Raw genomic sequence first — 25,712 nt, 5'->3', positions numbered from 1 at the left:
AATAGAGTGAGACTCTGCCTCAAAAAAAAAAAAAAAAAAAAAAAAAAAAAAAAAAAAAAAAAAAAAACAGCCCAGTGCGGTGGCTCATGCCTGTAATCCTAGCACTTTAGGAGGCTGAGGCAGGTGGATCACCTGAGGTCAGGAGTTCAAGACCAACCTGGCCAACATGGTGAAACCCCATCTCTACTAAAAATACAAAAATTAGCTAGCTGTGATGGTGGGCACCTGTAATCCCAGTTACTTGGGAGGCTGAGGCAGGAGGATCATTTGAGCACAGGAGTTGGAGCCTGCAGTGATCTATGCTCGTGCCTCTGCACTCCAGCCTGGGTGACAGAGCAAGACTCTGTCTCAAAAAAATAATAAAAAATAAAAAATAAAAGGGGAATATTTCCACCAGGGGACACAGCCAAAGACTGAATTACTAGCAAAAGCTGCCATCTGGGCATTGAGGACTCCTAGAATCCAGAGACCAGCAGGCTAGAAATAGACCAACAATCTTGGCAAGGGTATTGACCCTGGTCACCAGAAGGAGTTAGTTCTTCTTCTGTTATACAATAAGGGGAAGGAAAAATGTTTCAGTGCTCTGAGGATCTGCTTGAATGCCTCGTGTTATTCCCTTGCCTTGTTATGAAGGTAAATGGATCATACAGCAACTCTGTCCTCAGAAAGGCCTGGTGACCAGGAACTCAGACCTTTCTGAGATGGGAATCTAAATCGCCTCCTTTCAGTAAGTTACCAAGGCTGAAAGAGGTGGTAGCTGAGAATGAGAGGAATTTAGAAAGCCTGTAAGTTTTTTTGTTTTGTTTGTTTGTTTGTTTGTTTGTTTTTGAGACGGAATCTCGTTCTGTAGCCCAGGCTGGAGTGTAGTGGTGTGATCTCAGCTCCCTGCCACCTCTGCCTCCTGGGTTTAAGCGATTCTCCTGCCTCAGCCTCCTGAGTAGCTGGGACTATAGGTGTGCACCACCATACCTGGCTAATTTTTTTTTTTTTTTTTTTTGAGATGGAGTCTCGCTCTGTCACCCAGGCTGGAGTGCAGTGGCCAGATCTCAGCTCACTGCAAGCTCCACCTCCCGGGTTCACGCCATTCTCCTGCCTCAGCCTCCCGAGTAGCCGGGACTACAGGCGCCGCCACCTCGCCCGGCTAGTTTTTTGTATTTTTAGTAGAGACGGGGTTTCACCATGTTAGCCAGGATGGTCTCGATCTCCTGACCTCGTGATCCGCCCGTCTCGGCCTCCCAAAGTGCTGGGATTACAGGCTTGAGCCACCGCGCCCGGCCAATTTTTGTATTTTTAGTAGAGACAGGGTTTCACTATGTTGACCAGGCTGGCTCGAATTCCTGACCCCAAGTGATCTGCTCGCCTCAGCCTCCCAGAGTGCTGGGATTACAGGCATGAGCCACCATGCCTGGCCTGGAAAGCCTGTAAGTTTTGACTGTGGCCCCAGGACCAGCTATAGCAGAGGCAGCTATAGTTTGTCCTACAAGTCTTCCTTTCCTAAGTTTCCCCAGGGAGAGAGGCCTATCAGAAATCTTGCAGGAGTTACTACTAAAACATATATGAAGAAGTGGATGTGGGGTGAAGCCACTGAGCTGCCCTTTATGGAAGGACTTCTTGTCCCCTCTACTTGGAGTGCTGTCAGCAGACAGCAATCAGTCATCAACTCCTACAGCTGCAGAAAGCAACCTCACCCAAGCTCATGCCCTTTTGGGAACAGTCCTCATCCAGTGGCTGATCAAGGTATAATTTGAAAGTCTAGCCCTTTCAGGCTGGTTTGGGACAATGCCCAAGGGTCACTGTAGCTCCAGAGCTCCTCATGAGGTCAACTGAGGCTGCTGGGCCTTCCTTACATACAGTTTATTTTTCCTTCTGTCTAAGCCTGCTTCCGCCTCTGCCCTGGCACAGGTGTCGATCCCAAAGACACTCCCTAACAAACATCCTGGACACTAAACTCTGACTCAGAGACTTCTTGCAAAGCTTCAGCAGTGAAAATGCCCCATCATGCCCAAATACTTTAGTATTTCTTACTAGTAAGAATATTCCTCCAGCGCAATCATCACAATCAGCAATGTTCAGAAATGATGGCTGTATTTAGTTATTATAGGTCTTCAGTCTTCTTCAATCTTGAATGGTTCCTTAGACTCTTTTACTTCTATGACTTTGATACTTTTCTAGATTACAGGCCATTTATTTTTATAGAATGTCTTTCTATGTAGGCTTGTCTGAGGTTTTATCATGATTAGATTCATGCTGCTTTGGCAGAACAATCAGAGAAGTGACGCTGTGTTCTTCCGATAGCACGATGTCAATTTGTCTCATCACTGATGTGGCTAATTTTGATCACTTGAATAAGATGGTGTCTTCCAGACTTTTCCATTGTAAAGTTACTCTTTTTCTCTTTGTAATTAAGTATTTTATGAGGAATACCTTGAAGTTATGTAAATATTCCATTCCTCATCAAACTTCCAGTTTTAAAAAAAACTTTTTTTTTTTTTTTTTAGATACAGGGTCTCACTCTGTTGCCCAGGCTGGAGTACATCACTCACCACAGTGATAATCATGATGAAACCTCAAACCTAAATTGAAAGACATTCTATAAAAATAAATGGCCTGTAATCTAGTCTTAAATTCCTGGGTTCAAGCAATCCTCTGTCTCAGCCTCTGGTATGAGCCACCATGTCCAGCATCTGCCTCAGCCCTGGAATCAGCCGTTCTGCAAGGGGCCCCTGGTTCCTTTCGGTGGAGAATGGTATTTGGAAACCAAGAGCTGACCAGGCACGATGGCTCACACCTGTAATCCCAGCACTTTAGGAGGCTGACGCAGGCAGATCACCTGAGGTTGGGAGTTCGAGACCAGCCTGACCAACATAGAGAAACCCCGTCTCTACTAAAAATACGAAATTAGCCAGGCATGTTGGTGAATGCCTGTAACCCCAGGTACTTGGGAGGCTGAGGCAGGAGAATCGCTTGAACCCGGGAGACGGAGGTTGCGGTGAGCCAAGATCACACCATTGCACTCCAGCCTGGGTGACAAGAGTGAAACTCTGTCTCAAAAAAGTGTAAATAAATAAATAAAAAGAAACCAAGAGCTAAGCTGGGCATGGTGGTGTGTTCCAGTAATCCCAGCTGCTTGGGAAACAGGCAGAGGATTCCTCAGTCCAGGAGTTAGAGACTAGTCTGGGCAACATAGTGAGACCTCATCTCAAAAAAAGAAAAGAAAGAAGAAGAACCAAGGTCTGGGCATGATGTGTATGCATTGCTGTTAGGTGTCACCGTTCTCAGGCCCTTTTTGTGGACAGAGCTAGAGAATATATGAAATATGTGTATGTGTGTACATATATGTGAGCATTTATATATATAAACTTTTACATATACACACATTTACATCTATATTTATTTCTACATCCATCTATGTATATTTAAAATTATGAATTTGCACTAATACCTTTCTAATCCAACACCAAATAGTTCTTGTAGTTTTTTCACTTTCCATATGTATAACTCCATTTCTGCCAGTGAGAAACTTGAGTCCTGTTATCCTCAATATGATGACTTATTTAATCAATCCTTCCATATGCAAACAATCTCCTGTGTCTGTCTGTGACATTGTAAGGTATATATTTTGATCTTCATTTGCAGTTCCTGATGTAGCGCTCCTAAAACCCTTCTAATTTCCTGAGCAATAGTGGTGCTAGGAGGATCTTTTGTTCTAATATTTGGTCTTTGACCTTGGTTCCTGACTCAGAGCTCCCAACACTTGTGTAATTTCCTGCGTGATAGGTGCATATGATACAGCACTCCTAAAATTCCTTGGAAATTCCTGTGATTGGTGCATCTTTTTCTAATGAGGTAACTTTTGGTATGCTCCTGAATAGCCTCAGAATGGGGGCTGGTTGCCAGGGAAACCAACCGTGTGATTGGAGAGTTAGAAATTTTACCCCGCCACCAACCATGGACCTCCAAGGAGGGGAGAGAGGCTGAAGGTTGAGCTGACCGGCAAAGACCGATGATCTAATCAGTCATGAGTACATAATGAAGCCCTCATAAAAACCCAAAGGGACAGGGTTTGGAGAGCTTCCAGATAACTGAACACATGGAGTTTCCCGGAGGGAGGCGCTCCCAGAGGCGGCATGGAAGTCCTACACCACTTCTTCCATACCTCGCCCTATGCATCTCCTCCATCTGACTGTTCATCCGTATCCTTTGTAATATTCTTTACGATAGGCCGGGCGCGGTGGCTCAAGCCTGTAATCCCAGCACTTTGGGAGGCCGAGACGGGCGGATCGCGAGGTCAGGAGATCGAGACCATCCTGGCTAATACGGTGAAACCCTGTCTCTACTTAAAAATACAAAAAAATAGCCGGGCGACGAGGCGGGCGCCTGTAGTCCCAGCTACTCGGGAGGCTGAGACAGGAGAATGGCGTAAACCCGGGAGGCGGAGCTTGCAGTGAGCTGAGATCCAGCCACTGCACTCCAGTCCGGTCGACAGAGCGAGACTCCGCCTCAAAAAAAAAAAAAAAAAAAAGCGTTTTCCTGAGTCTTTGAGCCACTTTAGCAAACTAATTGAACCTAAGGGGAGAGTCGTCATGCGAACCCCACTTTATAGCTGGTGGGTCAGAAGTACAGGTCAGATCCTGGGACTTGTGATTGGCATCTAAAATGGGGGACAGCCGGAGGTGGTGGCTTATGCCTGTAATCCCACCACTTTGGGAAGCTGAGGTAGGAAGATCACTTGAGCTAGGAGTTCAAGATCAGCCTGGGCAACATGGCAAAACCCTGTCTCTACAAAAAATACAAAAAAAGGGGCAAGCATGGTGGTGTGCGCCTATAGCCCCAGCTACTCAGGAGTCTGAGATGGGAGGATCACTGGAGCCCGGGATGTCAAGGCTGCAGTGAACTGTGATCAAGCCACTGCACTCCAGCCTGGGTGACAGAGCGAGACCCTGTCTCCAAAAAATAGTAAATACATACATACATACATACATACATACATGCATACTTAGTTGTCTCTAATTTTGTCCTAGACTTTTTCCTATACAAAGATACTTCAAATGCCCTAAAGCTATATAAACCCAGATCTCAGTAAGAATGGATTATTCACTTTTTCTCAAATGTGCTCCAAGCTGTTTTCCAAGCTCTGTGCCAGATTCTTCTACCTGGCCCATCCTCCCATTGCATCTCCAAAGGTCCTTTGACCTACATATCGTTCAAGTCACACTTCAGACGCTGTGTCCTCCCTAAAGCCTTTGCCGATGTCAGCAACCCTGGACCCTCAGAGAACTGTGTATGTATCTATGACATGGCCTTTTCTGATTTATATTCTAATTACCATTCCTAGGAAACTAGAAACTAGTTCCCTGGAGACCGGTACTGTTTCTTTTTCATCTCTTCACTCCCTGGAGGCCTTGCACATTGTAGAGGCTCTGAATACATTTGTCGAGTTATGTAATAAAGGTTTACATGGTTTGTATTAATTTCTCTTTATGTGATACACTTTCCAGAACAATTCAACTTCCTAGTAGTCCTTTCTGGCATAAGACCTAAATTTTCTATCTCATAAAAGAGAAAGGTGTTTACTTTTCTCATCTAAAGGACAGCAAAGAGAAGATGTTTGTCTTTTTTCCAACGTGATGCCTGGGTTATGTTAGTACCAAGCGATAAAATCTAGTCTCCACATAATTTCATATTTGCCTATGTAATCCTATATATATATGTAATTTTTTAAGACAGAGTTTCGCTCTTTTTGGCCAGGCTGGAGTGCAGTGGTGCAATGTCAGGTCACTGCAACCTTCTCCTCCCAGGTTCAAGTGATTTTCCTACCTCAACCTCCTGAGTAGCTGGGATTACAGGCGTGTGCCCTCATGCCTGGCTAATTTTGTTTGTTTGTTTGTTTGTTTGTTTTGAGAGGGAGTCTCGCTCTGTTGCTGGCTGGAGTAGAGTGGCGTGATCTTGGCTGACTGCAAGCTCCACCTCCCAGGTTCATGCCATTCTCCCACCTCAGCCTTCTGAGTAGCTGGGACTACAGGCTCCCACCACCACGCCAGGCTAATTTTGTTTCTGTATTTTTAGTAGAGACGGAAATTCACCGTGTTAGCCAGGATGGTCTCGATCTCCTGACCTCGTGATCCGCCTGCCTCGGCCTCCCAAAGTGCTGGGATTACAGGCGTGAGCCACCGTGCCTGCCCTAATTTTGTATTTTTAATAGAGACAGGGTTTCTCCATGTTGGTCGGGCTGGTCTCAAACTCCCAACCTCAGGTGATCTGCCTGCCTCGGCCTCTGAAACTGCTGGGATTACAGGCTTGAGCCACCGCGCCCGGCCGCAAGCCTATATTTTTATCCTGCCCGAATCATATACCATTCTAACTTTTAAAGTTATGAAATATTGACATTTTCACATTTTTGCTACAATATATGCATTACTTTGCATATTGAATGCAATCATATTTTTATCTGTAGAGAGATGGCCCCAATTTCTCACTGCCCATAGCAATTATGTAACTACAGCAGGAGATCAACCTGCTTCTTTTGTATTGGTCTTAGCATGGATTTGCATAATCTGTTCCAAATTGGGCATTATCGAAAATCTAGGCTACTTTGTTGTATTATTTTCCCTATTAACTCTTTAGTGCAAAAGGAATCATTAGACAGTAAACACTTTGACTCAGAGGTGTCTTCTAATTTCTTTGTATCCTTCTCACAAGTCTTAGGATAGCAGCACACCATAGATGTGCAATGAATGATTTCACCAAATTAGTTTTAGAGTGCTTCACTTGTTTAGGCTGTTCCTATTAATCTTGCTGTGTTTAGTAGCCAAAACAATGGACTTCTGGTGTTTTTTTTCTCATGCTTGATTCTACTGCTTTTAGACTTGTATTCGTCTCTAGTAGCCTGCTAGACATTGCTAGACAAATTATTTTAGTTGGCAGTTTAAAGAATTTTAAACTGGGTGCGATGGCTCATGCCTGTAATCCCAGCAATTCAGGAAGCTGAGGTGGGAGGATCCTTTGAGACCAAGGGTTTGAGACCAGCCTGGGCAACATAGAGAGACCCTTTCTCTACAAAAATAAGAAATAAAAATTAGCCAGGTACGGTGGCACATGCCTGTAGTCCTAGCTAGTTGGGAGGCTGAAACAAGAATAGCTTGAGACCAGGGCGGTTGAGGTTACAGTGGGTAGTGACTGCCCCATTGCACTCCAGCCTGGGCAACAGAGCGAGATCCTGTCTCTAAAAACATAAAAAATAATAAAAATTTTAAACTCCTGTTCATATAAGGTGCCTTGAAATAGAAAGAATTGAGTGAAGAAAGAAGGGTTAGGGACCATGAAGAAGCTCTCCTGTGTATTAACAGAAACTTTTACTGGCAGTTATCTGTGGTAGGCTATGTATATCTCCTCAAAAGCTATCCATGTCTTAATCCCTGGAATCTGTGACTGTTACCATATACGGCAAAAATGGATGTTACATTATGGATTTTGAGGCTGGATATCATGGCTCATGCCTGTGATCTCAGCACTTTGGGAGGCTGAAGCAGGCAGATCACCTGATGTCAGGAGTTCAAGACCAGCCTGGCCAACATGTTGAAACTCAGTCTCTACAAAAATACAAAAATTAGCCAGGCATGATGGCGGGTGCCTATAATCCCAGCTGCTTGGGAGGCTGAGGTGGGAGAATTGGTTGAACCCGGAAAGCAGAGGTTACAGTGAGCAGAGACCGTGCCATTGCACTCCAGTCTAGGCAACGAAGTGAGATTCCATCTCAAGAAATAATAATACTACGGGATTTGAGATGGAATGATTATCCTGTATTATTTTGTGGGCCCTAACTGGAATTATATATGTCCTTAGAAGAGGGAGGCAAAGGAAAATTTGATAGATGAGGAGAAGGCAATGTGACCACAGATGCAGAGATTCGAGTGATGTGGCCACAAGCCAAGGAGTGCCCAGGAGCCACCAGAAGTTGAAGGAGGCAATTAACTTATGCTAGAGTCTCTGGAGGGATTGCCCAGGAGCCACCAGAAGTTGAAGGAGGCAATTAACTTATGCTAGAGTCTCTGGAGGGATCACAGCCCTGCTGATACCTTTATTTGACCCAGTGATACTGATGAACTAACTTTTGGCCTCTAGAACTGCAAGGGAATACATTTCTGGTTTTTTTTTTTTTTTTTTTTTTTGAGACAGAGTCTCACTCTGTCGCCCAGGCTGGAGTGCAGTGGCAGGATTTCGGCTCACTGCAAGCTCCGCCTCCTGGGTTCATGCCATTCTCCTGCTTCAGCCTCCTGAGTAGCTGGGACTACAGGCACCCGTCACCATGCCCAGCTAATTTTTTGTATTTTTAGTAGAGATGGGGTTTCACCATGTTCGCCAAGATGGTCTTGATCTCCTTACCTCGTGATCCGCCCGCCTCAGCCTCCCAAAGTGTTGGGATTACAGGCATGAGCCACCGCACCCAGCCAGTTTTTTTTTTTTTTTTTTTTTTTTTTTTTGAGACAGAGTCTTGCTCTGTCACCCAGGCTGGAGTGCAGTGGTGCGATCTCAGCTCACTGCAATCTCCACCTCCCAGGTTCAAGCAATTCTCCTGCCTCAGCCTTCTGAGTAGCTGGGATTACAGGCATGGGCCACCACACCCAGCTAATTTTTGCATTTTTAGTAGAGATGGGGTTTTGCCATGTTGGCCAGGCTGGTCTCAAACTTCTGACCTCAAGCAATCTGCCCACCTTGGCCTCCCAAAGTGTTGGGATTGTAGGTGTGAACCACTGTGCTTGGCCATGATATACAGTATTTTATTTTATTTATTAAAGGTGGAGTCTCGCTCTGTCACCCAGGCTGGAGTGGAGTTGTGTGATTGTGGCTCATGGTAGCCTGGAACTCCTGGGCTAAAGCATTCCTCCTGCCTCAGCCTCCTGAATAGTTGGGACTACAGGTGCATGCCACCACACCCAGCTAATTAAAAAAATTTTTTGTAGAGATGGGGGTCTCACTATGTTCCCCAGTGTGGTCTAGAACTCCTGGGCTCAAGTGATCCTTCCACCTCATCCTTCCAATGTTGTGAGCCATCACAGCCAGCCAACAATTTTCGCCTGGCAATATGTTTTTTTTTTTTTTTTTTTTTTGAGACGGAGTCTCGCTCTGTCGCCCAGGCTGGAGTGCAGTAGCCGAATCTCAGCTCACTGCAAGCTCTGCCTCCCGGGTTCACGCCATTCTCTTGCCTCAGCCTCCCGAGTAGCTGGGACTACAGGCGCCCGCCACCTCGCCCGGCTAGTTTTTTGTGTTTTTTAGTAGAGATGGGGTTTCACCACGTTAGCCAGGATGGTCTCGATCTCCTGACCTCGTGATCCGCCCGTCTCGGCCTCCCAAAGTGCTGGGATTAGAGGCTTGAGCCACCGCGCCCGGCCGCCTGGCAATGTGTTATAGGCATCTTCCCATGACTTTAAATAGTCTTTTAAAAATCTTTGGTTTTTTAAGTCAGTATTTTTATTTTTCTTGTTGATTATAGTAGTGATACAATTTCATTGCAAAAGTGTGAAACAAAAAACAAAACAAACTCACAGAAGTATATAAAGTAGAACATAACAGTCTTCCCATAATCTCACCTCCTAGAGATACAGAGCTGTTCTGCGTCCTGCCTGCAGTGGCCCATTTAAGCTGACTGTGTAGATCTCTTCCTGAGTGTGGACAATAGCTATACATTGACAGCTTCAAATCAGCCATGGCAGGAATATTTACACCATGAAATTGGCAAACACCATATATCAGGGCTTCCTTCCCCCCCACCTGGAGAATTGGTTGTTAAGCTTTTACTAGCACATCACTGTACACATCCTACTAGACATTTACTGCATATTTAAATATTTGTTTCTGGCCGGGCGCGGTGGCTCACACCTGTAATTCCAGCACTTTGGGAGGCTGAGGTGGGCGGATCATGAGGTCAGGAGATCCAGACTATCCTGGCTAACATGGTGAAACCCCGTCTCTACTAAAAATTAAAAAAAAAAAAAAAATAGCCAGCCATGGTGGCAGATGCCTGTAGTCCCAGCAACTCGGGAGGCTGAGGCAGGAGAATGGCATGAACCCAGGAGGCAGAGCCTGCAGTGAACTGAAATTGCACCACTGCACTTCAGCCTGGGCGACAGAGTGAGACTCCTAACGGGCTTTGGTGATTCAACAATATATGATGCTCCTTTCTTCAATACACATTCATCAACCTAGTCCTTTTTAATTGCTACTTAGTATTCCACTGTGTAACTACACAATTATAATTTATTTGAACAATTCTCTATTGGGGGGGTGTTTGATTGGTTCCAATTTCTGGCTATTATAAACAAAGTTTTCGTGATTTTTTTTCATATATTTGCACATCTGTCAAATTTCTTAAGATAAATTTCTAGACTGGATTTTTTTTTTTTTAACGAGATGGTATCTTGCTCTTTCACCCAGACTAGAGTGAAGTGGCATAATCAAAGTTCACTGCAGCCTTGAACTTAGACATGGAAATATTTAATTGAAGAGTATAGCCATTTACAGTTTAGATAGATAATACCAAATTGGCCTTTCAAAAGGCTCTTACTATCATTTTAATAATAATAATAATTAAAATCTTGCTCTGTCACCTAGGCTGGAGTGCAGTGGCATGATCATGACTTACTGCATCCTCAACCTCCCAGGCTCAAGTGATCCTCCCACTCCAGCCTCCAAAGTAGCTGGAACTACAGGCACATGCCATGCCAGCTAATTTTTAAAGTTTTTTATAGAGACAGTGTCTTGGTATGTTGCCCAGGCTGGTCTCCAACTGCTGGGCTCAAGCAATCCACCCACCTCCCAAAGTGCTGGGATTCCAAGCAAGAGCCCTGTTGTCCTGTGTGTGTGTGTGTGTGTGTGTGTGTGTGTGTGTGTGTATGTGTGTGTGTGTGTTTTAGGAGTTTCACTCTTGTTGCCCAGGCTGGAGTGCAATGGTGTGATCTCCGCTCACAGCAACCTCCACCTCCCGGGTCCAAGTGATTCTCCTGCCTCAGCCTCTGAGTAGCTGGGATTAGAGGTATGTGCCACCACACCAAGCTAATTTTGTATTTTTAGTAGACACGGGGTTTCTCTATGTTGGTCAGGCTGCTCTCGAACTCATGACCTCAGGTGATCTGCCAGCCTCGGCCTCCTAAAGTGCTGGGATTACAGGCATGAGCCACCACGTCCGGCCTAAAAAAAAATTTCTAAAGGTTAATATTGTTTTTACAAATAGAAATTTATGACCCTGGGATATTTTTTGGCTGTTTTCCTATTAGTTACTTCTTTTTGACATTTTAGGCCCAGGATTCTACCCTATTTCCCTACCCAAATTTTGATTCTGTGTTAAGTAGCAGATAAAAAGTAGGTACGTGTATGTTTGCACATCTGAAAGTTAAACTTATCCATACATCACTATGAATCATTATTAACCTAAAATGTCACACCTATTTAAAGAAAGGAGTTAATCCTGCCTGTCATTTCCTCAGTGAGTAAGGAAATAAATTGCAGTCAAGGAAATAAAATCTTCACTGGACTCTTTAGGGAAATTTCATCTTATGGAGCCCAAGAAAAAATTTAAAAATTTCCTTAAAAGGTGAACGTCACTTTACATAAATGAGTTACTTTGTCAGCAGATGCATACAAATCAGAGTGCCTATAGTTGAAAAGAATTTCCTTAGTGTTTTCTAGTCTGAAAAATATTGCTTTATTTTTTTTTTTTTTCCGCTTGGGACAAACACAAAAACAAATGAATAAACACTGCCTGATTTTATCATAAGAAGTGTTTTGATTCCTATCTAACTGCAGTATTCTTCAAATCTCCTCTTCTCTCCTTAAGACCTCCTTCGCCACCACCACACACATGACAATTTCTTGCTAAAGAAAAATTAGTAAGTGTATGGTGTATGTGTGAATGTGTGTGTGTGTACCTCACTTTACATATGATTGAGATCTCTTTAGGGTATACCATCACCATCTTGTGGCCTTTTGCCATATTACTGTTAAGGATTTTAATGCTGCAATGCTTTTTTTTGCCATTGCAAGCATGACATTCAGCATTATCTCCTCTTGGTAGTCCTCTGTGGGTGAGATGAAACATACTGAGGGCCAGATGCAGCCCGCATGCCCCGGTCCCCACCCGCTGACGAGATAGTATCTCTGCACTTATGCTGTGTTCTCACACGATTCTAAAACAGCCAGTTGAATAAGGAAATCCAGTGAAAGATCTAATCAGAGCTGTTTTGCTGTAAAGTGAAAATTTTCAGTTTTGCTTTGTGTTTGAGCCGGATCTGCTTTAGTGGTTCCTTTCTATTTGTAAAATTTTGGTTGGCAGGGAAGTCTACATTTCCTGATGTTTCTCTCTGTCTCTATATTTGTGTTGTTGGGATGTTTTCATATTTTTCTTTCAATATTTCCCCACCTCGGTACTATTTTATTATGTGCCTTAAACAACTATTTTTCCATCCCCTTCTCTCACTCCTTTCCCTTTATCTTCTTAATCTATTTTTTCTGTCTTTGCTTTGCTTCCTTATACTTCTCATTTTCAGTTTCTTTGATATCTTTTCTGCATATCATTTTTCTTATTCAGCTTCCTCCACTAACACCCACAGCACCCTCCGTACCTCGTCCTCCTTTCTTTGTTCCTTCTGATTCTTTCCTCCAGTAGTTGTTCCTGCTCTGGTGTTGAGTACGCTGACCTCATCCTGCCTGCTGCAAAGGTCTTTTCAGGACATAGCTCTCTGGTAACCCTCAAGCTTCAGGAAGGAGCCTAAAGTCTACCTATTCCAGGAAGCGGGTTCCTAAAACCAACCCTATATTTAAAAGGTTCCAAAAGGACAAACTTTGCTTCTGTCCTAAGAAAGAATTTCTGACTCATTACCTTTATTCTGTTCTTTCTTTCTTCACATAAGTCTGACTTTTCATAGGAAGCATACTGGGACCCTTTCCAAGCTTATATTTGCATGTCCAAACTCTTATTTCCATAGGGAGTCATTTACATACTAGTGCTTTGGAGATGACACTTGAATCTTAGAAAAGCAAGTTAGATTAATGGTGGTGGAGGAAAGAGGTTCGGGAAAGGGGTTTGCTGTCGTTTTAGAAAACAGCTTACATTGAATAATGGGAAGTATGTTTTCGGACTTTTTCTGGATACCCTGCAAATGCTTCCATGAAGTAATCAGCTCTAAATTCAAATAACTTTTTTGGCTGGGTGCGGTGGCTCATGCCTATAATCCCAACACTCTGGGAAGCTGAGGCGGGAGGATCACCTGAGGTCAGGAGTTCAAGGCTAACCTGGCCAACATAGTGAAACCCCATCTCTACTAAAAAATATAAAAATTGGTTGGACATGGTGGTGTGTGCCTGTAATCCCAGGTACTTGGGAGGCTGAGGCAGAAGAGTCCCTTGAACCCAGGAGGTGGAGGTTGCAGTGAGCCAAGATCATGCCACTGCATTCCAGCCTGGGCAACAGAGAGAGACTCTGTCTAAAAAAAATAGCTTTTATAATTCCAACTGGGTAAATAGCTCCAAACACACAAAAAATACTTGAGGCAACTAATGTGATTCCCAGTTTATGATGTATTATGCATCCTAGATACCAAACTAGTAGGAAAATTGTAGTTGAACAAAGGATATGCTACCTAAACAAAGGTTTTTTTTCCTGCTTATTCTAAAACAAATACATGTTCATTGTGGAAACTCTAGAAAATATTAAAATGAATAAAAAAATAAAATCTCGGCATCCAGAGTTAACTAAACACTACTGCCATTTCGGTATTCACATTTTCTTTCTTTCTTTTTTTTTTTTTTTTTTTTTTTTGAGGCAGAGTCTCGCTCTGTCGCCCAGACTGGAGTGCAGTGGCCAGATCTCAGCTCACTGCAAGCTCTGCCTCCCGGGTTCACGCCATTCTCCTGCCTCAGCCTCCCAAGTAGCTGGGACTACAGGCGCCCACCACCACACCCGGCTAGTTTTTTGTATTTTTAGTAGAGACGGGGTTTCACCGTGTTAGCCAGGATGGTCTCGATCTCCTGACCTCGTGATCCGCCCGTCTCGGCCTCCCAAAGTGCTGGGATTACAGGCTTGAGCCACCGCGCCCGGCCCTTTCTTTTTTTTTTTTTTAAGACGGAGTTTCATTCTTGTTGCCCAGGCTGGAGTGCAATGGAGAGGTCTTGGCTCACCGCAACATCTGCCTCCCAGGTTCAAGCAATTCTCCTGACTCAGCCTCCCGAGTAGCTGGGATTACAGGTGCCTGCCACCACACCTGGCTAATTTTTGTATTTTTAGTAGAGATGGGGTTTCACCATGTTGGCCAGGTTAGCCTTGAACTCCTGACCTCAGGTGATCCACCCACCTCAGCCTCCCAAAGTGCTGGGATTACAGGTGTGAGCCACTGTACCCGGCCCTTCTACTTCTAATTTTAATTTTGAATATGCTCGTTTAGTACAAAATGAAAAAGGTACAGAGTGAAAAGTGATGTTTCTCTCCTCCCTCTCTCCTCCAGTTCCCTAGCTCCTTCTCTTGGAGGCTAGCGCTGGGTCTAGCTTCTGATGCAGTCTTCCAGGGATAGTCTTTTTGTTTACATGCTACACACACACACATATATACATTGTTTTACTTTTTATTTTTTTGGAGACAGGATCTCACTTTGTCACCCAGGCTGGAGCGCAGTGGTGCAATCTCTGCCTCACTACATTCTTGACCTCCTGGGCTCAAGTGATTCTCCCATCTCAGTCTCCCAAGTAGCTGGGACTACAGGCACACATCACCACACCCAGTTAATTTTAGTATTTTTTGTAGTGATGGGGTTTCGCCCTGTTTCCCAAGTCGGTCTTAAACTCCTAAGCTCAAGTAATCCACCCACCTTGGCCTCCCAAAGTTCTAGAATTACAGGCATGAGCCATCATGCCCAGCCTATATTTAAATTTTAATGGTAACTTTATATAAATATTATTCAGAATTTTTTTTCTCCTCCTTACCATGTGTCTTGGAAATAAAATATTCTTTACTAAAATCATTAGTGTGTGGTGTTACGTTTTAAAAGTCAAATAATCCTACTAAACTGAAAATATGTTTATGTTATTACGTCTGAGCAAGTCTTCTTAGCTGTGTAGCTTAGGGCAAAGCCTCTTAGCTTCTCTGTTCCTCCTTCTCTCCTCTTTTCTCTTTCTTTCTTTCTTTCTTTCTTTCTTTCTTTCTTTCTTTCTTTCTTTCTTTCTTTCTTTCTTTCTTTCTTTCTTTCTTTCTTTCTTTCTTTCTTTCTTTCTTTCTTTCTTTCTTTCTTTCTTTCTTTCTTTCCCTCCTTCCTTCCTTCCTTCCCTCCCTCCCTCCCTCCCTCTTTCTTTCTCTCTCTCTCTCCCTTTTTTTTTGTTTTCAAGGTCTCACTCTGTCACCGAGGCTGGGGTGCAGTGGCATAATCATGGCTCACTGCAGCCTTGACTTCCCTCATGCTTCAGCCTCCCAAGTAGCTGGGACTACAGGGGTAAGCCACTATGCCTGGCTAATTTTTTTGTTTTTTTAGAGACCAGGTCTCACTATGTTGCCCAGGCTGGTCTCGAACTCCTGGACTCAAACGATATGCCCACCTTTGCCTCCCAAAGTGTTGGGATTATGGGTGTGAGCCACTGTGGCTGACCCCTTCAAATTCTTGACATGTAAAATGGGAGGAGTGTAATATAATCTATGTTATAGGGTTGTTGTGAAAATGGAATAAGTTAGTTCTAGTCCACAATCCCTTTTTCAAAATTCTGAAATCCAAAAAATCTCTGAAATTGTTTTCTTTAAAATTTTTTTTCTTGTTTTCTTTCAATGGTGTTTTAAGGTATCCCCCCCAAAAAAATATCTGAAATTGAGTGTTCTTTCCTAACTCATTTTGATGGCAAATGCTGACCCAAACTGATCTAAACCTATTTAAAGTTTGTTTATCACTCTTAGTTTGAATTGTCATACGTTTTACTACAGAAATCTCATTTTGATTATAGGATGCTGGTCAGCCCCTGCTGGGTGTGGTAATAGAGTTTAGATACTGTATTACTTTTTGAAATCTGAAAAAAAAATCTGAATTTTAAAATGCGTATTGCTCCAGGGGTTTTGGGTAAAGGGCTATGGACGTGTACATAAAAAACCTCCTAGGTTCAAGCCATTCTCCTGCCTTAGCCTCCAAGTAGCTGGGACTATAGGCAAGTGCCACCATGCCTGGCTAATTTTTTTTGTTTGTTTAGTAAAGACAGGGTTTCGCCATGTTGGCCAGGCTAGTCTTGAACTCTTGACCTCAAGTGGTCTGCTTGCCTCTCCTCCTTTTGTAGGAGACCCCGTCTCTACAAAAAATTAAAAAGTAAATTTGCCAGGAGTGATGATGCACGCCTACAGTTCCAGCTACTCGGGAAAGAAACCTTTGCTGACTAACCTCCATCTACATTGATCATTTTCTGGCTTTCAATTTTTAGCACCTCTTCATAGTTTATAATTAACTTCTAAAACTGAAATTGTTTAGATGTTTTAGAATATTTGTTTCATTTCCCCCAAACTCTTTTATTATTATTATTATACTTGAAGTTCTAGGGTACATGTACACAATGTGCAGGTTTGTTATGTATGTATACATGTGCCATATTGGTGTGCTGCACCCGTTAACTCATCATTTACATTAGGTATATCTCCTAATGCTATCCCTCCCCCTGCCACCCCACGACAGGCCCCAATGTGTGATGTTCCCCACCCTGTGTCCAAGTGTTCTCATTGTTCAATTTCCACCTTTGAGTGAGAACATACAGTGTTTGGTTTTATGTCCTTGCGATAGTTTGCTCTGAATGATGGTTTCAGCATCATTCATGTCCCTACAAAGGACATGAACTCATCCTTTTTTATGGCTGCATAGTATTCCGTGGTGTATATGTGCCACATTTTCTTAATCCAGTCTATCATTGATGGACCTATGGGTTGGTTCCAAGTCTTTGCTATTGTGAATAGTGCCACAATAAACATACATGTGCATGTGTCTTTATAGCAGCATGATTTATAATCCTTTGGATATATACCCAGTAATGGAATGGCTGGGTCAAATGGTATTTCTAGTTCTTGATCCTTGAGGAATTGCCACACTGACTTCCACAATGGTTGAACTAGTTTATAGTACCACCAACAGTGTAAAAATGTTCCCATTTCTCCATATCCTCTCCAGGATCTGTTGTTTCCTGACTTTTTAATGATCACCATTCTAACTGGTATGAGATGATATCTCATTGTGGTTTTGATTTGCATGTCTCTGATGGCCAGTGATGATGAGCATTGTTTCATGTTATCTGTTGGCTGCATCAATGTCTTCTTTTGAGAAGTGTCTGTTCATATCCTTCGCCCACTTTTTGATTTTTTTTTTTGATTTTTTTGTTTGATTTTTTTCTTGTAAATTTGTTTCAGTTCTTTGTAGATTCTGGATATTAGCCCTTTGTCAGATGGGTAGATTGTACAAATTTTCTCCCATTCTGTAGGTTGCCTGTTCACTCTGCTGATAGTTTTGCTGGGCAGAAGCTCTTTAGTTTAATTAGATCCCATTTGTCTATTTTGGCATTTGTTGCCATTGCTTTTGCTGTTCTAGTCATGAAGTCCTTGCCCATGCCTATGTCCTGAATGGTATTGCCTAGGTTTTCTTCTAGAGTTTTTATGGTTTTAGGTCTAACATTTAAGTCTTTAATCTATCTTGAATTAATTTTTGTATAAGGTATAAGAAAGGGATCCAGTTTCAGTTTTCTACACATGGCTAGCCAGTTTTCCCAGAACCATTTATTAAATAGGGAATCGTTTCCCATTTCTTGTTTTTGTCAGGTTTGTCAAAGATCAGATGGCTGTAGATGTGTGGTATTATTTCTGAGGGCTCTGTTCTGTTCCATTGGTCTATAGCTCTGTTTTGGTACCAGTACCATGCTGTTTTGGTTACTGTAGCCTTGTAGTATAGTTTGAAGTCAGGTAGCATGATGCCTCCAGCTTTGTTCTTTTGGTTTAGGATTGTCTTAGTGATGTAGGCTCTTTTTTGGTTCCATATGAACTTTAAAGTAGTATTTTCCAATTCTGTGAAGAAAGTCATTGGTAGCTTGATGGGGATGGCATTGAATCTATAAATTACCTTGTCCCCCAAACTCTTTTATATGAAAATAGTGCCTGGGCCAGGTGCAGTGGCTCATGCCTATGATCCAGGCACCCTGGAAGGCCAAGGTGGGAGGATAACTTGAGCCCAGGAGCTTGAGACCAGCCTGGGCAACAGAGAGAAATCTCATCTCTACAAATAATTTTTAAAAATGTGCTGGGCATGGTGACTCACGCCTGTAATCCTAGCACTTTGGGAGGCTGAGGTGGGCAGATCACCTGAGGTCAGGAGTTTGAGACCAGACTGACCAACATGGAGAAACCCATTCTCTACTAAAAAAAAAAAAAACAAAATTAGCTGGGCGTGGTGGAACATGCCTGTAATCCCAGCTACTCGGGAGGCTGAAGCAGGAGAATTGCTTGAACCTGGGAGGCAGAGGTTGTGGTGAGCCAAGATCATGCCACTGCACTCCAGCCTGGACAATAAGAGTGAAACTCTGTCTGAAAAAAAAAAAAAAAAATGGCCACGCGTGGTGGCATGCATCTGCGGTCCCAGCTACGTGGGCGGCTGAGGCAGGAGGGTTGCCTGAGCCTGAGATGTCGAGACTGCAGTGAGCTGTGATTGTGCACTCAAGCCTAGACAACAAAGTGAGACCCTGACTCAAAAAACAGCAACAACAATAACAACAACAATCTCACTGTGTCGCCCAGGCTGGAGTGCAGTGGCCGAATCTCAGCTCACTGCAAGCTCTGCCTCCCGGGTTCACGCCATTCTCCTGCCTCAGCCTCCCGAGTAGCTGGGACTACAGGCGCCCACCACCATGCCTGGCTAAGTTTTTGTATTTTTAGTAGAGATGTGGTTTCACCATGTTAGCCAGGATGGTCTCGATCTCCTGACCTCATGATCTGCCTGCCTCAGCCTCCCAAAGTGCTGGGATTACAGGCGTGAGCCACCATGCCCAGCCTATAATTAACTTCTAAAACTGAAATTCTTCAGATGTTTTAGAGTATTTGTTTCATTTCCCCCAAACTTTTTTTTTTTTTTTTTTGAGACAGAGTTTTCCTCTTGTTGCCCAGGCTGGAATGCAATGGCGTGATCTCAGCTCACTCCAAAATCCGCCTCCCAGGTTCAAGCAATTCTCCTGCCTCAGTCTCCTGAGTAGCTGGGATTACAGGCATGTGCCACCACGCCTGGCTAATTTTGTATTTCTAGCAGAGACGAGGTTTCTCCATGTTGGTCAGGTTAGTCTCAAACTCCCGACCTCAGGTGATCCGCCCTCCTCAGCCTTCCAAAGTGCTGCAATTACAGGCGTTAACCACCGCGCCCAGCCCCCCCAAACTCTTTTAAATGAAGAAATACGTTTGTTATTATTTTTATATCCGTATGGCACCAATTGTGGGAACCTAATTCAGTAATTCAGTAAGAAATTCAGTAACGGCAGCCTGTTAGTGAATATCCTGTCTTCCAAGAAATGAGCTGAGTATTCACTTACTGCTATAGAGAGAAACTACAAGGTTCCTCTCTTGCTCTCTTTAATTCAGATCAGCCTGTTCCCTTCTAAAGGCCAACTCCTTCCACAAAGTACTCAGAAAAGCCACATGATCCTCTTGTGGAGTGGCAGTTTACCATAAATGGAGTGAATTTTCAGTGAATATATTCTGTTTAATCAATCTGTTGTTTTTCCTCTAAGTCTTTAAGGTGTTATACAAATTTAAAAACATATATTCCTTTTTGTGTGATTTGGTGTAAGTATATATTTTATACATCTTTTTTTTTTTTGACGGAGTCTTGCTCTGTCTCCAGTCTTGAGTGCAGCGACGCGATCTTGGCTCACTGCAACCTCCGCCTTCCGGGTTCAAATGAGTCTCCTGCCTCAGCCTCCTGAGTGGCTGGGATTACAGGCGCGTGCCACCCCGCCCCCCCCAGCTAATTTTTTCATTTTTACTAGAAACCGGGTTTCTCCATGTTGGTCAAGGTGGTCTCGAACTCCCAACTTCAGGTGATGTGCCCGCCTCGGCCTCCCAAAGTGCTGGGATTACAGGCGTGAGCCACCGCGCCTGGCCTCACCCAGACCTCTTTTAAAAATTAAAATATAATTGTGTTTTCCTTAAGGCACCTTCTTCTTTAACCTGTGCAAATCATTTCATTTTTTTGAGCCCCTTTAAAGTGAGGGGGCTTACCTAGCATTGACCATTTATGAAAACTCTATTACCATCTGACTTTATAATGTACAACTAACTGTAACAACATTTCCTAGCAAAATCAAGTTTTTTTTTTGCAAAACCAGCCAATGGAACCCTCTGAATAATGTTTTTCTAGCTGCAGGTTGCAATCCATTTGTAAGTAATGAAATCAAATTTAGTGAGTTGCACTGCCTGACAACACTACAAAAAACTGAAATAGAATTAAATCGAATAGAAAATCTCAGAATGCATATTAGTAGAAAGGGAAATGATGCTTTGTGGAATACTTGCTTCAATTTTATACATAACGTATGTAAACATAAAGTGTTCATAAAGTGTGTTAGAATGTACCTTTTCTGCTGCTCTAACAGAATACTACAGACTGGGTAATTTATAAACAGTATGTTTATTTGGTTCATGGTTTTGGATACTGCAAAGTCCAAGAGCATGGGACTGGCATTTGGCAAGGGTCAGTCACTCCATGGCAGGAGACAGAAGTGAGATGAGAAAATGGGGACCAAACTTATTCTTTTATTAGGAGACCACTCCTGCAATAACTAACTCACTCCCGTGATAATAGCATTAATCCACATGGGAGGGCAGACCACTCACGACCTAATCACCTCTTAAAAGTCCCACCTCAGGCCGGGCGCGGTGGCTCAAGCCTGTAATCCCAGCACTTTGGGAGGCCGAGACGGGCGGATCACGAGGTCAGCTACTCGGGAGGCTGAGGCAGGAGAATGGCAGGAACCCGGGAGGCGGAGCTTGCAGTGAGCTGAGATCTGGCCACTGCACTCCAGCCTGGGCGACAGAGCGAGACTCCGTCTCAAAAAAAAAAAAAAAAAAAAAAAAAGTCCCACCTCTTAACACCGTCACAATGGGAATTAAATTTCAACATGAGTTTCGGAGAGAACATTCAAACCAAACTAGGAAGGAAAATCTGTGATGTTTGAGAATCACTGCTCCAAAGCTGTGGTTGGATGGAGACGCTTTCAGGGGATCTCAGACAGCCCTGAGAGAGCCTCCCTTTTCCAATTACAAATGTATTTATGCAAGACCAGATTTTCTTCAGGTGCTTCAACTACATTTCTCAACAGATTGTAGAAACAGGTATGACAAATAAGACGTCTTCTTTAAAGCTAGGCATTAAAGATATTTTCAAAACTAAAACAATTCCACTCTTCTAAATTTTTTTTTTTTTTTTTTTTTTAGATGGAGTTTCACTGTCTCTAGGCTGGAGTGCAATGGCACCATCTCAGCTCACTGCAACCTCCACCTCCCAGGTTTCAAGTGATTCTCCTGCCTCAGCCTCCCGAGTAGCTGGGATTACAGGCATGTGCCACTACGCCCGGCTAAATTTTGTATTTTTAGTAGAGACAGGGTTTCACCATGTTGGCCAGGCTGGTCTCGAACTCCTGACCTCAGACAATCTGCCCGCCTTGGTCTCCCAAAGAGCTGGGATTACAGGGGTGAGCCACCGCGCCCGGCCTAAATATTTTTTAGAAAATATGGTCTTTTCATTTATTTTTATTTTTTTATTTTTTGAGATGGAGTTTCGCTCAGTCGCCCAGGCTGGAGTGCAGTGACACGATCTCGGCTCACAGCAACCTCCACCGTCCGGGTTCAAGCGATTCTCCTGCCTCAGCCTCCCAAGTAGCTGAGAGTACAGGCGCCCGCCACCACACCCGGCTAATTTTTTGTATTTTGGTAGAGACGGGGTTTCACCGTGTTGCCCAGGCTGGTCGCAAACTCAGGAGCTCAGGCAATCCGCCCGCCTTGGCCTCCCAAAGTGCTGGGATTACAGGCGTGAGCCACCGCGCCCGGCCAAAAAAATGGTCATTTAAAGCTTAAAAAAGCTATTTGTTAACATGGATATTATTTTTAAATGAATTAACTTAAAAATTTATTACCGTATTAGTAAGAATACAGTAAATATCAATAGCTGTACCCCACGTAAACAAAAGCTCTTTGGCGTCTTCAACAATTTTTAAGAGGGTAAAGGGGTTTGGGATGAAACAACTGGAGTATAGCTGCTCAGTAAGAAACAAACGGCTTCAGGCCTGACTCGCGCAGCCAGAGGCCCTTCCCCAGGAAGCTCCAGTCACCGCCCAACCCATCCGCACCAGCACCCACACCCGAACGCAGGACGCCCGCCCCCCGGTAAGAATCCTGGCAAATAACAGATATTGACGAAATGGCCTGGCTTGTATACCATACACACCCGGGAGAGGCTAGCTTCACTGGGCAAGCGAAAACTAGGTCACAGAAGGAAAAGGGTGTCTTCAGCGAATCTTTGCGACACTGTCGTGTTTCGGTGGTTCCGTGCCGTAAAGAGAGGCCGGGAGCTGCCCCTAGCCGAGGCAGCAGCGGACGTGAGCGACAATGGCGGATATGGAGGATCTCTTCGGGAGCGACGCCGACAGCGAAGCTGAGCGTAAAGGTGGGTTCACTGGGCTTCGGAGGATGGGTAGGTGGCAGGCCTTCCGCTGTAGGAGCCGGACAACCGTGGAGGCTCCGGCGCCGTGGGCAAGAGGTGGCGGTTCCTCCACTCCTGCCTCAGCGCCCCCTGCACTCCCGGAGGTGCCATCCTCCTCCGGCGGGCGGGATGGAGAGTCAGACACAGTCTGCGCCTCGAGGCTCTGGGTGTCGGTGGAGTTGATGGTGCCTGGGAGCTTGTAGAGCGAAGTGGGCGCAGGGCAGTGGTGGAGGTGCAGGCGAGCCTGCGCAGCGCGGGTAGGAACGTTGGAGTCCTGTTCCGCCTTGCCTTGCACAGGCCAGCGCAGAGTAAGGACTGTTTGTGAATGAATGGAAATGAATGCAGGAATATGGGATGGGGTAGGCGAATTTACAGAGGGCCTCAGAATGCCCTCTTGAATGAAACCAGAGCATGGTGTGATAGGGTGCTTGAGATGTCTGGATGAGGGGTCTGGGACGGATAATGGGATGGGGTTACAGATAGATGTTTCACATTGGAGAGTATATGTTCTCTAAGAGCTTGTACAGAAACTACAGAATTTCCGGAGTCTGTGATGTGAGATTGGGGAGTGCATGGGGTCTGTGTGCGGAGAGGAGGAATGAAGGATTTGTTGATGAAATGAATGAATTAGTGTATGTGCATGGTGCATGGAAGTATTTCTGGCACAGGATTGTGGGTGTTTTTTTAAAGTTTACTTTTTTAGAGACAGGATCTCACTTTGTTGTTCAGGTTGGCCTTGAACTTCTGGGCTCAGGCGATCCTTCTGCCTCAACCTTCAAGTAATTGAGACTACGGACACTTGAAATATGAATAGGAGCTATTTGAAGTGAGAAAGAACCCAAGACCAAGTTCAGAATTCTTGCAACCCTCTAGGCTGCAAGTAGTGTATCTGTGTACCTTTTTTCCTTAGTAAAATGCGTTGTTCGGTGGTTCTTTTTTTTCCTCCTCTATTTTCTCCAACTCCAATTTATTCATCATTTCTAGAGTGTAGTGAAGGCAGCACTAGGTGGAGGTACAGAGAACTAAATTCTAGTGTGAAGGCTTTACAGGGATGGGTATCCAGGAGATGCTAGTCAGGATAAATATGGAAATATAGAGCTCCGTATACTAACTTTTGTTCCACTACCTTTGCTCATGTTTTCATTTTTTCCTCATTTTTACTTGTGTATATCCCATTCACGCTTCAAGGTACAGTTCTATGTGAACTCTCCCATGGCTAATTTCCATGAAGTTATGAATTAATTTGATAAGTATTGATCCCCTATTGTGTTCCAGCTGTTTTGCTAGATTTTGAGGGCACAATGAAAAGATGATCCCCTTACCTCCCAGCTTACATCAGTGCTTAATACATAATTGATTAACTGGATGAGTAGAAACAATAGTTTCATAAGGTGTACCCTGCAGTGCTGTCGCATTGCAAACTCGGTGTTTAGGGAGGTGAGGAGCGGAGCTGGTTGCGTCTCTGGGCTTCATGTTTTACCTTCTTGTAAGTCCGTTGAGACTTTCTTCCAGAATTTACTTCCAAATCTGGTATGCTATCCTTGAAGATTGCTGTTGGTCCTGAAGATTGTATGGATATGATTCCTTTTATGCCTAGCATATTTCATTATCTCCCTGGTCTGTGGGAGTTGTGGAAAATAACTACATCCGATAACTCTTGTTTTTTTAGATGGAGTCTTGCTCTGTCGCCCAGACTGGGGTGCAGTGACCCGATCTTGGCCCACTGCAAGCTCCACTTCCTGGGTTCATGCCATTCTCCTGCCTCAGCCTCCTGAGTAGCTGGGACTACAGGCGCTGGCCACCACGCCTGGCTAATTTTTTTTTTTTTTTTGTATTTTTAGTAGAGATAGGGTTTCACCATGGTAGCCAGGATGGTCTCGATCTGACCTTGTGATCCGCCTGCCTCGGCCTCCCAGAGTGCTGGGATTACAGGCGTGAGCCACTGTGCCCAGACTACATCCGATAACTCTTATTTTAACAATGAGTAGAACTTCTACCTAGGCCTGGCATGCTGCTTCCATGTATAAATATGCCAGTTCTTAATTTCTTTCAACAATGTTTTATAGTTTTCATTGTGTAAGTCCCACACTTCTTAGGTTAAATTTATTACTAAGTATTTTATTCTACTGGATACTATTGGAAGTGGAATGGTTTTCTTTTTCTTTTCTTTTTTTCTTTTCTTTTTTGAGGAGTTTCGCTTGTTGCCCAGGCTGGAGTGCAATGGTGCGATCTCGGCTTACTGCAACCTCTGCCTCCCAGGTTCAAGCAGTTCTCCTGCCTCAGCCTTCCGAGTAGCTGGGATTACAGGCACCCACTACCACGCTCAGCTAATTTTGTATTTTTAGTAGAGACGGAGTTTCTCCATGTTGGCCAGGCTGGTCTCAAACTCTCGACCGCAGGTGATCAGCCTGCCTCAGCCTCCCAGAGTGCTGGGATTACAGGCGTGAGCCACTGCGCCCGGCTGCAAGTGGAATGGTTTTCTTAATTTCATTTTGAATTATTTAATGCTAGTGTATGGAAATACAACTGATTTTTGTATGTTGATCTTATATTCTGCAACCTTGCTGAATGTATGAGCTGTAATCTACTTTTTTGTGTGTGTGCGCGTGTATTCTTTAGGATTTTCTATATATAAGATCATGTTGGCTGGGTGCAATGGCTCACACCTGTAATCCCAGCACTTTGGGAGGCCAGGACAGGAAGACCACTTGAACCAGGAGTTCAAGGCTGCAGTGAGCTATGATTGTACCAGTACATTCCTGCCTGAGCAACAGAGCAAGACCCTGTCTCTTAAAAAAAGTCTTGGGAGGTGGAGGCGGGTGGATCACTTGAGGTCAGGAGTTTGAGACCATCCTGGCCAACATGGCAAAATCCCATCTCTAATAAAAAGACAAAAGTTAGCCAGGTGTGGTGGCACACGCCTGTCATCCCAGCTACTTGGGAGGTTGAGGTACAAGAATCACTTTAACCGGGGAGGCAGAGGTT

General features: G+C 44.1%; 1 protein-coding gene across 1 annotated transcript in view; it reads left to right on the top strand.

Annotated features, from left to right (window-relative positions):
* Positions 1-22,563: 22,563 nt before the first annotated feature.
* Positions 22,564-25,712, top strand: part of LEO1 (LEO1 homolog, Paf1/RNA polymerase II complex component) — a 39,328-nt gene continuing 36,179 nt past the window's right edge. Inside the window, exon 1 of the mRNA XM_010361395.2 lies at positions 22,564-22,691. Within this exon, the coding sequence (XP_010359697.1) occupies positions 22,634-22,691 (58 nt within the window). The 5' untranslated portion in view covers positions 22,564-22,633. The remainder of the gene's footprint in view (positions 22,692-25,712) is intronic.

The sequence above is a fragment of the Rhinopithecus roxellana genome, chromosome 5 (assembly GCF_007565055.1).
Source record: "Rhinopithecus roxellana isolate Shanxi Qingling chromosome 5, ASM756505v1, whole genome shotgun sequence".
In the NCBI taxonomy this organism is placed as follows: domain Eukaryota; kingdom Metazoa; phylum Chordata; class Mammalia; order Primates; family Cercopithecidae; genus Rhinopithecus; species Rhinopithecus roxellana.
The sequence above is the reverse complement of the archived record's forward strand: the minus strand, read 5'-3'. Positions and strand labels throughout refer to the sequence as shown.